Source organism: Chroicocephalus ridibundus, chromosome 10, assembly GCF_963924245.1.
Source record: "Chroicocephalus ridibundus chromosome 10, bChrRid1.1, whole genome shotgun sequence".
Classification (NCBI taxonomy): domain Eukaryota; kingdom Metazoa; phylum Chordata; class Aves; order Charadriiformes; family Laridae; genus Chroicocephalus; species Chroicocephalus ridibundus.
The window spans coordinates 8737349-8751714 of record NC_086293.1 but is presented as its reverse complement, the minus strand read 5'-3'; the positions used below and the strand labels follow the sequence as shown (position 1 = coordinate 8751714).

Here is a 14366-nt window from a genome sequence, read left to right as displayed (position 1 = left end):
TTATTCGGAAAAATAATTTAATAACTGTTTAAAAAACATATTTTAACTAGCCATATACCATAAGATAGATCTAAATATTAGTTGCAGATAATTTTAATGCTTTTCAATAAGTAGCAAAATAAGCAGAAAAACACTGAAACAACAAATGAGATCAGCTTCCATCTGAGCTATTGACTGTGTAGCTAGTACATTGTGACCTACTATTGATTTTTTTGGAAACATTTGTGAACGTGTGGAACAAAATCTTTGTTTTCAAAAAGTAATACTAGCTACAGGTTAGGAAGAGTGAGCTGTTTGTAAGTAAGTGGCATATAGTAAACTGAGTATCTATATACATCTATTCTAGGATGTTAAAATTTTCTAAAAGGGGATTACTGGATTACCTCTGAAGTGAATCTGATTTCTGTCTGGTGTTTAGCTTTGCTCAAATTAGATTAACAGTTGGAGTGAAATTGTGAGGACATTTTCATTTTTTTGTCTTTCTTTGTGCTGCATTGAGACCATTTATACCTGTAACTGAAGCAGAAATGACTGGTAGGTGGGCTTTACAGGAGGTAAATGCAGTGTGGACTGAAACACTTCATGATAGCAATTAGGTCTAAATCCTGTTTCTACCAGAAGGCCTCCACTACCGTCTTCTGATTTGATGCTCTTCCTTAGTTTGTCAGAGAATTGGTTAATAGGTAAGTGTCTGTTAACAGGAACTGGAACTGCAAAGATGGAATTTAAGAAGGTAAAAATAATGTAAAGGAAAAGCCTGAAGAACTGCAGTTATGTTTTGCTCTTTTATTTTTCCACATTACTTAAAACAATGTTTAATAGCACTGTATCTTATTTTTTACAACAAAATATTTCCATGTATTCATTTCCTGCTTATAATTGAAAACTTCATACAACAGTCACTAAATGTCAGCACCTAAATCTTCATAATACTGTTGTTTTGTAGTGCAGTTTTGTTATGTTTGGGACCACGGTTAGAGATCTTACTCTGTATTCAAGATTCTCTTATTTTTTTTTGTCAGTGCAAAATGTTTTTAAGGGGGGATAAACATTTACAGTGTATTGGTAGCAAGGGTATGATTCTAACATGAAACAAAGAGTTAACATTGGTGTTCATCCATTAACTAAAGAATACAAAAGTTTTATTCTTTCATACTTGGTTTCTGTTTGCACATGATAACCTATGCTTTTTGAAACTATCAGACTCAGGTATATTAAAAAAACCCCAAAATAACTATATTTTTATATAGTGGTAGGTGTGTATTTGTTTTTTTAAGCTTGTTTTTCCAGGTGGTCAATTGAGCTACCTTTATAATTTGGATACATTATTATAGATCTTTAAAAATATGGACAATTCTAAACAGTTTGTTAGGGTCAAAAAAACCCAGATATCCATTAAGCTTCTTGAAGAAAGGGAAAAATGAAAATAATAAAAATCTCCCCCCCCATTATATTTTGATGTAAGTAAATTCTTGAACATGGTATTTTTATACAAAGATATATTTTAATCATAAATGCCATTCTATTTCTCAGTCAAATATTATGACAAATATAGGACACGATACCATTTTATTGCAATGATTAGAACACCACTTCTCAACCTTCTTTATAAAAAACCCAACAAAACACTAAAAATGAAAAAAATACACCCACCCCACCCCCTCAAATCCCCAAAACAACAAAAAACCCAAACCCCAAACTCCAGAGATCTATATCCTCAGCTGATGTAAAGCAGCACAGCATCTTTGAAGTCATACAGACACTTGGCTGCTGAGAATCCAGCCCTGGAGATGTAGTGCACAACAGCAGTCTGATGTAAGATACATTTAGCTACAGGAGTTCCAGAGCACTCCAGGAGAGCAGGTTCAGACAAGTGCATTTCAGCCCACCAGCATATTTCAAAAGGTGTGCTGGTTATATGGATTAAACTTTTGATGACATTTTTCATAACAAGAACAGCAGAAACAACAGGAGCTTTGAAAATAAAGATAGACTATTTAAATAGATGATAAAAATCTTAACACTACTAGGTAGACTAGTGTTAAATAAAAACTGTCTGTAGACTTACAATAAATTAAAAATAACCTTTGGGTTTGAGTCTGATGCAGTATTTAGGGAGAAGTGATATTATTCAATATCTGGATTTGTAGAGCTACTGGAGTGCATTTCAAAGTACTGCAGTGGTATGAAATTAAACCCTTTAAAATAAATTATACAGTGATCAGTGTAAAATTATAAATTGAGAGTAAGTAATTCTCCTGGATCATAGCCAGTGAAATGTTGGTAGACCAGGTAAATTGAATGTGGTGTTTGTTCATTTTGTGTGGAAGCAATTTAGCATATGTGGGGCATAATTTCATGCTGGCACTTGTTAATGGATGAGTAATAAATCAGGCCACAGAACTCCTTAGAAACATGAAAAAATGAATCTGTAGTTCAATAAAAATAATAAAGTGCTTTAAATGACCATTTTTTACTTACTACATTGTTTCTCATTTCATGGTAGACATCAAAACCAACCCAATGAAATATGATAGTGCTCTAGAGTAAGTAAAACTGAGCCTGTTACTTACTGCAGTCAGTTTTTCCATGTATCTTCTTGCCTTGATGTTAGACTTAGTTTACTGTGCGATCAGAGGAGGAGCTTATAGTATGGGTTGTACTTGCGCAGACATAAAGATCACCATGAATATTTTCTATTTTAAAGTTTCCATTTGCAAAAATGCGGATGTAAGATGAAGGAAGCAATAAGAGCAATTTGGAAACAGTTCATATCCAGTGTATGTAGCCAGTTTGCCTGAAATACACTGTTCAGTTTTGTAAGATAGAAGAAGGTTGCTGGGAATGTATAGAAATCTGAGAATTTATTCCAAGTCCATTGAGTGATAGCTGCTATAGTACGGATGCTTCTTCCATGGCTTCAATCCACCTAAAAAGGGCAGGAAAGAAAAAGTGGTACATATAAAATTATATGTATTTTAAGAACATGTGTCTTTTAAGAAAAATAACTATTTTAAGAATGTAAAGCCTGAAAAGGACTGTATTTCCCATCCCAGCTGTAACAAGGAACTATAGTTTTGTGTTTAAAGCAGGGAACTGGGTACTAGGAGTCTTGCGTTCTAGTACAACCTTTACAAGTAATTTATTGTAAAATCTCAAAGATAGTACAAGTGCTGTCTTAGAACAGGAAAGATGAAACCACTGAAGTGTGTTTAAAAGCAACAAAAACTCACATAAACATTCATTGCCTTCCCTGTGTGTCTTGAGTTGCTGGCATTTTTATTACTAATTTCACTACTGTTTTATTATGTGGAAGCAGTAGCACTAGAATGGGAAATCTAAACAATTATTTGTTGATGAGGAAACTAAGAGATGGATAAACAGAACACATAAATCAGAGAAGTTTCTGTACAGTAATCACATTTGACAGACTTTTGGGCATGGCTCCTGAGACTCAGCCTCCTCTTTAGCTATACAAGGGAGCTAATTCTCCTTCCTGAAGGGACTGAAAAGCACCAGGTAGATTTTTAATGTCACCCAGGCCAGTCACATGCTATAGATTAATCGGCACTCTGAAAGTTACTTGTTTCCTCTGTTATGAAGGCATTCTGAAGCAAAGGAGAGGGAAAAGCCCTACATAAGCTTTTGGAACTGTGCACTGGCTTGTGTGGAAGTCTACGCTGCTATAGTAGTAGCTACGTGCTATAGCACACATACCTCTGTGCTGAATTGTTATCCTCTGCTCGGAAGCTATAAAAGAGAGTCTGCTTGTGGTAGAGATGGAAAACTGTATCCATACTTCCTTCCTCCTTTTCTGGGGCAATGGTGAAACCCAACAAAGGCAAGCTTTCCGTGGCAACTTTGTCCTGAAAGCAAACAAGAAGTGAACCAAAGCTTCGAGAGAAGGCTTGTAATGGTGAGGGCTCTTTCTGAAAATCAAATAATGATATAACTCCTCTCTGACAGGGCTGCAGAAGCAGTAATGTGAATCTTCTGCTGGAGTGGTGGCTCTTACCTAAACAGTATCACTGCCTGTGTACTGCATAGGTTTATCTAGTCTTAGTCCTGAATTTGAACACCACCTCTGAAAGTCCAGTTCTTCATGATCATCCACATGGCCATGAAGGTCAAATCAGCCATTACTTTAGTGGCTACCTTTGGTCCAGGAGGCAAACTAGAGGTTACTGAGAGTATGGGACAGTACAGCAGCAGTTCTGAAAGCCTAAGCCCCGTTCCCAGTTATGTTTCTTTCAAGCATCTTTATTTGCTGAGTGCAAGTAACAGTCTTTTTGATACCTTGTCACTTCCTTTCATAGCACTGGCAACTTTTTTAGAAATCTGCACTGTCTCAAACAGCACACTTGCTTTCCAAAATGCTGTTTTGAAATTTCTGAGCTGGTAATGCAATTAATTGTTAAACTGCTTCCAAGAAACATCCATGAATTTTGCTTGCCAGATGCTGCTTTGTACAAGTTAAAGAAAACAAGAAGCCTTAATCGAATCACAGTTTAGCTGTTACTGATAGCTGCAGTTTTGGTCACTGTATTTACGTAATGTTTTCTATATGTGTATGTTGCCTTTGCCTCTGCTTTTAGAAACTAATTTGAAAACTGTAATTAGCCTTCCATTGCTTTTTCCCTATCGTTGAACCTGAAATCATCACTTTTAAGGTTACCAGAGGTGAGGTAAATGTATTGGATACAGAGTTTGATGCCAATGGTGAATTGCTGGCCAAATCATGAACTCTTTTGTGCCTCAGTCTCCTCGTCTGTTTAAAGGGGATAATGTTGCTTCATGCAACAGTTACGGTGGTGATGAAAGCTTAAATAATTCAACATCCAGTTGTACACTTAGCTGGGCTTTAGACTAAACAGTAACGCAACCGGAGAGACTATATAAAACAACATATGCCACTATGACCACCATCAACAGAGTGCTGAAGACGTCTTATTTAAGGCACAGAATGGTGCCTTGGACTAATCAGCCCAACTAAAGGCCTGGGACTAATTAGCCCAACATTCACCATTTCCCATAAGTGTCTGTGATTTCTTTTTGATTCTCCTATAGTAGTCTAATGAGATTTTTAATTGAACTTTTTGGGTTCCCTTTGAGGACCACAGGCCTTGCAATCAATCTGAACTACAGTAAACTATTTGAAGTTTTTCTTGCAAAAGGTGAGCCATTCCCACCATGTCCTTGGCATAAATTGAGGTAAAGATGTTGCATCTTTCAGCTGCTGCTGGCACCTACTCCACCTTCTCATGAACTTGAATTTCATTCAAATGATTTTTTTATGCTTCTGCTTACGAAATCTGTGCGTTACAACCAAACTTTATATCACACTTACTTCAAATTTATTTGTATTGCAGCTATTCACAAAGAAGAAATTAAAACAAGAAAAGGGACTGGGAAGAGACAAAATACAAAAAAAATGATCTAGTTGATACCCAGCCTTCTTGGCTGTAAGGAGGAGCTCACAGGCCCATACACAGGGCAGTATTCTCACCTCTGCAGACTGCCTCCTGTCTTTCCCTGTTGGTACTAGTAGGACAATTAAGTCCTATTTATACTTGCAAAACTACAAGATTCTCCCCCTGACCAGAAATGGATCATAGCACCATCTATCTGCAAATATCTGTCAGTTACAAGTGCACCAGAGATGCCGAAGGACCTTGAAGTCTTTAGGTGTAAATATACAGACTAACGTTCACAGTGATTGACAGTTTATAAAAGCACAAATAGCAAGAAATCAAACAATGAAGGGCAGTTTGTGAAGAGGGATGCTGAGGTCCAGCTAGGGCTGTGGCTGGGCCCCTCAGCTAAGGACACCTCCCTGGGGACTTAGTCTGTTAGGACCAGTTCTTAGAAGGCACGTGGTTGTGAGAACTGCCATTTATACCGTTCACGTTTACTTGTGCTGCCTGTAGGGAGTAAAAAAGGGAATTCAGATAAGAAACTATTTCAAGTCAGATTGCACAGTACCTCATTTGCTATGTAGGTGTAGAGGACTTTGCCTTTGATAACAAACCAGCGTTTCTTCCAGTGTCTTTTGCCTCTCTTACATCTGCTGAGGTAACCACTGATGGTAGCTCCCTCTCCTGAGGCTGCCACCTGGAGCAGGGTAGGAGAAATCAGGATTTGTAACAGCAAAGGCTCTTTTCCCTTCCTGATTATGCATGTTAACATCACACCAGACAACTAGGTCTATATCCATGAAACCATAAGTAGGCCATTAAAGATACCGAGACAGAAAAAATATAAGCATGGTATTTTGGTTCTTTTTAAGATTTCTGCTTCTTTATGGTTTCTGCTTGAAGATTTCTGGTTAAACTTAGTTCTCAGTAACTCTGATGGAAAATATGCAGTTGAGCTATTATTGAGGTCAGCTAGTTTACAGTTGTGTTCTGAGAAGCTGAACTTGACCCTTTTCCCAGGTCTTTTTCTTTTTTTTTTTTATACATATATATATATAAAGTATATGCTTCCAGAAGGGAATTACTGTCTTGTGGCTGAACACTTCTAAGATGTGGGTATATTTAGGACTTTGCAATGGTTTTATATCAATTTTTGTTAATCACTCGGCTATGACTTGGTTTCATTTGTGAATTAATATTTCTGAGAAGAGTTACCCCTCTCACAGAAGTATTTTGAGATCTAAGTGCTTAATGTTCTTCATTCAAATCCAGATTTTGAGTAGATGGAACTATACACACAGACGCGCACAATGCAGTGTACGTTATTAGTTACAGCAGTAAAGAGCAATAGTATTGGATTTAGAAACAAAGGACAGAGACTCAAACCCAGCTTTTGTAGCACTGACACAAGAGATGGAGCAGTTATACAGCAGTGTTTTGCAGCGGAACAGAAATGTTCCAGGACCTGGGTAAACAAGTTAGAAAAAGTTATGGAGCAATGCTATTGTGAGACAGTTCATATCAATAACGATGTGCTGCCTCCTTGTGGATAGAAAGGCAATGCTTTTTCCCTATCGGGGCTGAAATTTTGCATGCTGGTTCTTTCAGCATTCAATTTGTGTGTTTTTATTACATGCTTGTATCTTTTGCTCAGTTTTACCTCAGTGCAAACAAACCTCGGGAAATTCCAGTGTCTCGACTTTACAATGAGTTCAGTAAGATGCTTGCACCCTATTCTCTTTAATACTGCTTATTTCAGTGAAATAGGAGTGAAATACTGCGCTTGAGTTCAGTGGGCAACTTAGCTACCTAGACTACATCAACATGATTGGCACCTTGTTCCTGGAAAGAAAACTAATACAGCTGGAGAAATCTTGCCCCATTGAAATTGGCGGGAATTTTATTGTTTTACATTGGTGGTATCAAAACTTGAACCATTTGATTTGAAATAGTTTGGTTTGAGGTGGAGGGAAAGTGCCTGATAAACGTGTATGCTCCTGAATTGATTGCCAAGGTCTAGAGTCTGTTCCCTAAGTAAGTGGTATTTTATTTCTCTTGAAATCAAAGTAAGGTTTGAGAAGTAAGAGTCTTGTCAAAAAAGGAAAAAAGGTAACTTGTCAACAGTATGTCGTGCTCTGTTGATACTTGTCGTTGTCTGTGATCTGCCTTCTACTATCTAATACCTTGAAGTTGTCTTAGTTTTCTAAAGACTTCACAGGCTGATGAGAAAAGTACACTGCTCTAATTGAGTTTCTCAGTGGGCTCAAGAAGCTTCTGTGGTATCTCCAGAGCTCAGCGTATTTTTTATTTTAAACACTACTGTGAAAAACAGAAAAATAATTGCATGATGAAAGTAGGGCATAGGCTGAGCCCACTGCACATAGAATAAATTATAAACATAGCTGCTGAAGTATGAGCACACGGTTCTCTACAGCTCCTTGCCTTTCTCAGGCAGCTTGTTCCTACCTCCGTAAGAGCTGACGGGATCTTCTTCTGTTTCTTAAAAGATGAATAATGAATATTGTGGAAGACAGAGGAGAAGGCACTGCTTGAACACCTGGATGAAGTTGGAGGGAAGCTCACACTTAGTGGCCGCTCTGCAGGATAGAGAAAATTCAGAAAGGGGAGGGGGAAATGGATGAATCAGTATATATCAGACTCGAAGTAAGAGACACACAATACACTAATGCAAATGACTAAGGAAAATGCAATGCCTCCTCCACAGACAGTTTTCATTTTAGCTTTTCTTTCAAATCACCCTTTTAAATCTGATTATTTAAATCTGATTCCAGAGTTTGACCACCATCTGGGTAAAGAAATGTTTCCTATTGTCAAGTCTGAACCTCTCTAATGAAGCTTTTAACCATTCCCACATGACCTGTCCCTGGATCCCAGGGAGAAGAGCTCAGCACCTTCCTCTCCATGTCCCCTCCTGCAGAGCGCGATGATGCTGAGTGTGACGAGGTTGCCCCTCAGCCTTCTTCTCTCCAAACTTGACAAACCCAGAGTCCTCAGCTGCTCCTCACAGGACATAGTTTTTATCGTTACTCTGGTTTATCAGAAGGCCAGGGGAGCCCTCAGAGAACCTGGTTTGCTGAAACAGTTTTAGCTGCCATACAGCCTGGCACTCCTGGGACCTCAATACACACGCCTCATGCTTGAAATGAGAAAAGACAACATGGCAGGCAGATCCTAAAGCCTCCCCATTATACAGGCAGGAAATGGGTTTGTCAGTTTTGCCAAGAATGAAGGAACCTTACCTCTTTTCTTAAGTTCCACATAGCAGCTATCACAGACTTTGGCTGCTTGATCTTTGAGGTACTTCATAGGGTACTTGTTTCTTGAACAATTTCGACATACAATCTGCTCCAGCAAGGAGAGATGCACATAAATATAATTAAAATTTTTGTATTTGTACATACAAAACAAATGAGCTGGTTGGAAGAGGAAGACAGATAGCAGACCAGATATGACACTCTCCTAAAACCGTGGCAGTCAGGGTAAGTCTGCTGGCTGAAATGTGATTGCTGTACATCTACACTGATGTAAGCCAAGCAGAATTGAGCACTTTATTTGGTTGCACACCATTGCTGTGCCCATATCCCCAGGAATTTATACCTTCCCTACTCACAGAAGGACCACTTTAATATTACTTCTGTTTTCATAGCTTTGTTAGTAACATTGTTTTCTTAAGCAAGCTTGCATGTTCCCCCTATCCCTGCGTAGGTACAGAGTGCTTTTCTCTGTGGAATTAGAAGAAGATTGAATAAATACTTTTTCATACTAGCAAAAATTACTGGTAGTTTGATACCAAAAAAAAATAATCACTGATGCTAAAGGACAGCCATGGTTTAAAACAGGACTGCAGGTTTATGTGTATAACCAAATCTCTAGAGTCAGTGATAAAGGGACAAAACCAAGAAAGCTTACAGATTCCCTTGGCTTTAGTGCAAAAGGCAGCAACTCTTCAGTGGATCACAGAGGAAACTTTCCCTTTGGTCACTAACCAAACCATGCTCCACTGCTGAGTTTCTTCACCTTTCTTGGAAGGTAATATTACCAGCTGTTATTAGGGACAGGACATGGACTAGATGTGCTACTGTGCTGGTCTAGAATAGAGCCTATATTTTTAGTGTATTGCTTCATTGTCCCTAGAGCTAGCTGTATATCAGATATAACGGCTGGACTCAGCAACAATTACCCTGTAAGCATTCAAGTACTAGCCTTTGGGAATTACTTTGACCCTCAACAGAAAGTTACTGTTGTTCCTACTAGAGTCATTAGAAACCTAATTACTTAATTTTGCAGAGCAGTAACAGGTTCCGTGAGAAGTCAAATTCTGGTCTTGATGTTGCTACAAGTTTGCAGGTGTTACAGCAGTGGCAGCCAGTGTCCCAGAGGTGTGAATAAAGCCTCCCTGAGAAGCTTGTACAGCTCTTACCTTCCCACAGGCATGGCAATGGTGTCGCCTCAAAGTGAGGGTGAAGTCACAGCCACAGTTCATGCACATCATGACATGGGACACAGGTACCAAAGTAGGAGGCCTCTCACCCAAGGGTATTCCAAGCCTTTCCCTTAGCTTAAAATCAAACAAGAACAAATGAAGAAGCATCCACACTTCCAAAGTACATTCAGTCAGCCCTGCTCCATCATGTGCAATTCTCTCATTTCAGTCTACTTTCACTTTCTAAGATTCACAAATTTTCTACTTCCTAATGCAAGCAGTGCTGCTTCAGCACTGAAAGGCTGTGGCCAATCAGTACATGGTGCTGTTAAAGCCAGAGTCACAACAGGTAAAAATCCATGTAGATTTATTATTGGTCAGGCACTGACACTCTTCCACATCAGACAAGGATCTGATTCATTGCATATGCAAATTGCAGGTAAGAACATGAGTTAAAGCCGTCTTTTTATTAACAGGTTTTGAAATAATATCTTCAATATTATCTATCAATAATAGCTTTTGATCAAAAATGGCCTAAGTTTTTTATGTCATTATACCTTGGTACAGTTCTATAATCAGGAAGTGACAGTACAGAAAACAATAAAACCAAAGATTAATTTACCCACACACAATGCAAATTTGATCCATGCTTTCCATGGCTAATCTGAATATATGTAAGCAGCTTTAGAAAATTTATTCACTGTTCCTATTTCTGGGAATGCACCATGTTGCAGTGCTGTACAGGCGCCTTTGCTTCAAGCCCAGGGAGGCTGAGGTTGGAAGGGACCTCTGGAGGTCATCTGGTCCAACCCCCCTGCTCAGTCAGGGCCACCAAGAGCCAGCTGCCCAGGACCGTGTCCAGGTGGCTTTAGAATATCTTCAAGGATATTCCCCCCTGAGCCTTCTCTTCTCCAGGCTGAACGGTCCCAGCTCTCTCAGCCTTTTCTCATATGTGAGGTGCTCCAGTCCCTTCATCATCCCTGTGGCCCTTCGTTGGACTCTCTCCAGTATGTCCATGTCTCCCTTGTACTGTGGAGCCCAGCACTGGACACAGCACTCCAGGTGTGGCCTCACCAGCACTCTGTTTTCCCCAATTAGTCTTATTTAGTGAAACTTGGGTTCTACAAACATAAAATAGCATTTTTACTTTTCGTCTGATGTATTCTTTGCTTTCATAACTGAGAGTAGTACAACTGAAATGAAGGAGAAGACAAGAATATACATCAATTGTGCTGGTACAATTACAATATTGCAGGTGGGGTTTGCACTGGTAGTGACTTTATTGTGTGTATGATATTAGTGTAACTAATGGGTAGTTTTGTTTTCTTAAAATCTAAGAAGTTTGCAGCTATTTTTAGTTCATCCAAAATAGTCTTCCTCCAGAAGAACTCCTATTTAAGCAAAGGCCACAGAGTATAGAGTGTGATTAACATTTCAGAAGTGTCCCATGACCTGTGATGACCTTCATTATTTAAGCTTGGCATACTGGTTTAAATAAAAATAATAAGAACATCTTACCACAAGGAACTCTGCATTTTACAACCCTCCTTCTTTCCTCTCTTTCTCTCCCTTCCCCCCCACCTCTTTCAAGCATTGAAAGACTTGGCCTCCTTTTACCTCCACACTGCTGTGGAAAGTGGAAGTGTTGTGAGCTTTGTAGTCATCTGGGATGTGTCTGCTGATGCAGCTGTACCAGTCATCCCTTTCTGAGCAAGAGCTGTGGAATGAAATACATCAGAGCAGTCAATGCCACGCATAGCAGGGACTCAAATAAGGTGTTTCTGGATCAGAGGGAAAAAGCTTCACTTTATGAATGTTTGCTTTTCCCCATTACTTCATTGAACTGGTAAGTAAGTTCCTGACGAGGAATAAAATTGACCATTGGACACATTCAGTGGGATGCTTAGTGTGGATCCAAGGTTAGGACTGCGACTGAGAAGGAAATTTTTCAGAGTAGTCTCTGACTTTGCTATAAGCTGCTCAATCCTACAGCACCTATGACAATATGAAATGTCTCTTTTTTGTCATGTCTGCCCTAGATTTTAGGCACTCTTGAGCATGTAGTGTTGGCATGGGTTGCTCAGAGTAAGCACTTTCATGCTCATCTCTACAGTGGGATGCTTAGATGATCTGCATGTTGGGAAATGCAAAAGTCTGTCACCCACAGTAGAGATGTGAATACTTTCATTTTCCTGTAGCTCCATCACAGACTACCTCCATCACAGTCTCCTGGCAAGAGGCCAGGACAGAAATTTGGAAAGTTCGTTCTGCATTCCCTCTAGCTGCAGTTATGTATGGAGGCCAGTAGTTCTCCACACCGGCCCCTAGATGCCCCCGTTGCACAAGGCAAAACAGTGAGCACTTTGCGCTTCTCTGTCAGTTCAGCTATCCCAGAAAAGCAGCAGGGCTTTTAGTGCCTGTTACTTCCCAGATGCATTCGCAGTGTTACAACCATAAGCCGTCCTGCCTGTGTTAGCTGGTTTTCCTGCCGTGACTTCAAACCGTGCGCTTCCTGTCCATCTGAAACTGTGTTCAGCTTTAGCTGTTCCCAGCATCACTCATGGGAGCGAATACGACTCAGTGTAGTCTTCCCTCCCGGAGTTCATACCAGCCACTCATATTAAAGCTATCCACTAGACTTTGTTGTAAAAATTAGCAGTGGCATCATTGCCAGCTGCTGTTCAGCTGTGATTTCCTCACACTGTCCTCACGAAGGCCACCAAACAAGACATCTGAGAACAATTTGTCTTTTGTGGTCTTAAAAAAAAAAAAAAAAAAAAAAGCACAGAAAGAGAGGAAATGCCAGATTTTATCAATGATCTCTGACAGCCTCCCTCTGCACCATGAGCATAAGCCCTTGTCTGAAAAACACCAGCCTCTATAAAATTCCACAAGCTTCCAGTAGTAACTGGAGCAGAAACTCTGAGCCAGTGTATCTACTGCGTATAGGTTAACCTCTGCAAGCCAGGGGGCTATGCTACAGACTGTCTCTGCCAAGAGTCACACTACTAGTCAGTCCTTATTACTACCAAAAGTCCTGTCAAATTACACTTTCTAAGAAATCTAAGGAACCACAGAATCAGAATGGTAGGGGTTGGAAGGGACCTCTGGAGATGATCTAGTCCATGACCTCCCTCGACCTACTGGCCACACTTTTAAATGCACCCTAGGGTACCATTGGCGTTCTTGGCCACAAGGACACATTGCTGGCTCATGAGCAACTTGATGTCTGTATCTTCCAGACAAATCACATTCGTAGCCTGCAAATCACTAAAAGAAATCCGGGCTTCAACCTTTCTCTTGCTAATTCTTTCTTGGAAATTCTTTTCACTTGAGAATTAAGATAGATACAATTTAAAAAGCCAAAGGAAATCATGGCCCATATAGTGACGTAAATTAAAGCCACTTTGGGAAAGACAGATAAGAGCGACAATCTGCTATTAAAAGCCTGATATCTAACTGGCCCCTTTAACCTCTTCTCCACTCCATTAAACACCTCTAGGCAGTAATCACAGGTTATTAGTGTCTAAATGTGGGAATAACACCTGTCTGCTGATGAGTAATATAAATTATGTCAATTGGGACTGGCCTATTCTTAATTAGCTGTTTCATTGGTTGTATGAATGCTCAGAGGTATTTTTGCTGAACCTCTGAGGCTCAGAGAAGCTCAGACTTTGATTCACCATTGCTACATTTGGTTCTTGTGTGATTTTGGGGCTGCAACTTTTGTGCTGAGCTATCAGTTATCCTTGTTGGCTCATATATTTTTTCCTTAAGCAAATAGAGAGGGTCAAATTGTCACTGCAGTCTCCTGGACAGTAGGGGCATCCATGGAACACAGAAACTGGACTGGGATGGGATTTTGTTGCAGTGCTATCACTGTCATTCTGAATTAGCCTTTTAGGGAGGTAACACTGACTGCGTTCTCACAGTGCTCTGGTATTTTATATGGGCACCACATGGTTACATGTGTACAAGAACATTTTTGAAATGCAAATAAAGGTATAAGAGCAGTATGAGCCTTCTCCATAATGTCTCTGTGCTCAGATCTGTTACCAGCTCACTGCAAGCCAGTAATATGGCTCTTTGGGTAAGCGAGCCATTTTCAGCAGCAGATGCAAAGATTTTATAGTGCCATCTGCTCATATAGCCATGCTGACTTCTGAGCTCTGGCCATCCTCATTCTACTCAGTAGCCTTTCGTCCCTGGCACTCATGCCTTATTTCCTCAAGGCATTCACCTTGTCTCATACAAGTGTAAAGGCACTGTGAGGTTTCAGTTGTGATTGTTAACAACTGGCCTTCAGTGTGGACTCACAGCACCTTGGTCTGAGCAGTAAAAGATACAGACTTTAGGGACACTTGAAGCCTTCTGGAAGTTTTTTGTCTTTGGTGCTCCTTTTGGTGAGTGTAGCAGGCCAAGGATGTTGTGCAGTGCAGTTAAGAAACCATGATGTCCCACCGGTGTCTCATCAGCTCTGCCAGCCAGTACAGAAAGGGAGAGGAAAA

General features: G+C 39.9%; 1 protein-coding gene across 3 annotated transcripts in view; it reads right to left on the bottom strand.

Moving 5' to 3' along the window:
• Positions 1-333: 333 nt before the first annotated feature.
• FGD5 (FYVE, RhoGEF and PH domain containing 5) overlaps positions 334-14366 on the bottom strand; it is a 103853-nt gene continuing 89820 nt past the window's right edge. For 2 of the 3 annotated variants that reach the window (XM_063347883.1, XM_063347881.1), the window contains exons 15-21: positions 11476-11575; positions 9856-9993; positions 8675-8777; positions 7881-8011; positions 5983-6111; positions 3718-3866; positions 335-2929 (exon numbers count right to left, since the gene is read on the bottom strand). In XM_063347883.1, the coding sequence (XP_063203953.1) occupies positions 2893-2929; positions 3718-3866; positions 5983-6111; positions 7881-8011; positions 8675-8777; positions 9856-9993; positions 11476-11575 (787 nt within the window). In that variant the 3' untranslated portion in view covers positions 335-2892. Of the gene's footprint in view, positions 2930-3717; positions 3867-5982; positions 6112-7880; positions 8012-8674; positions 8778-9855; positions 9994-11475; positions 11576-14366 lie in introns of all 3 variants that reach the window. The other variant, XM_063347882.1, reaches the window with a different exon arrangement.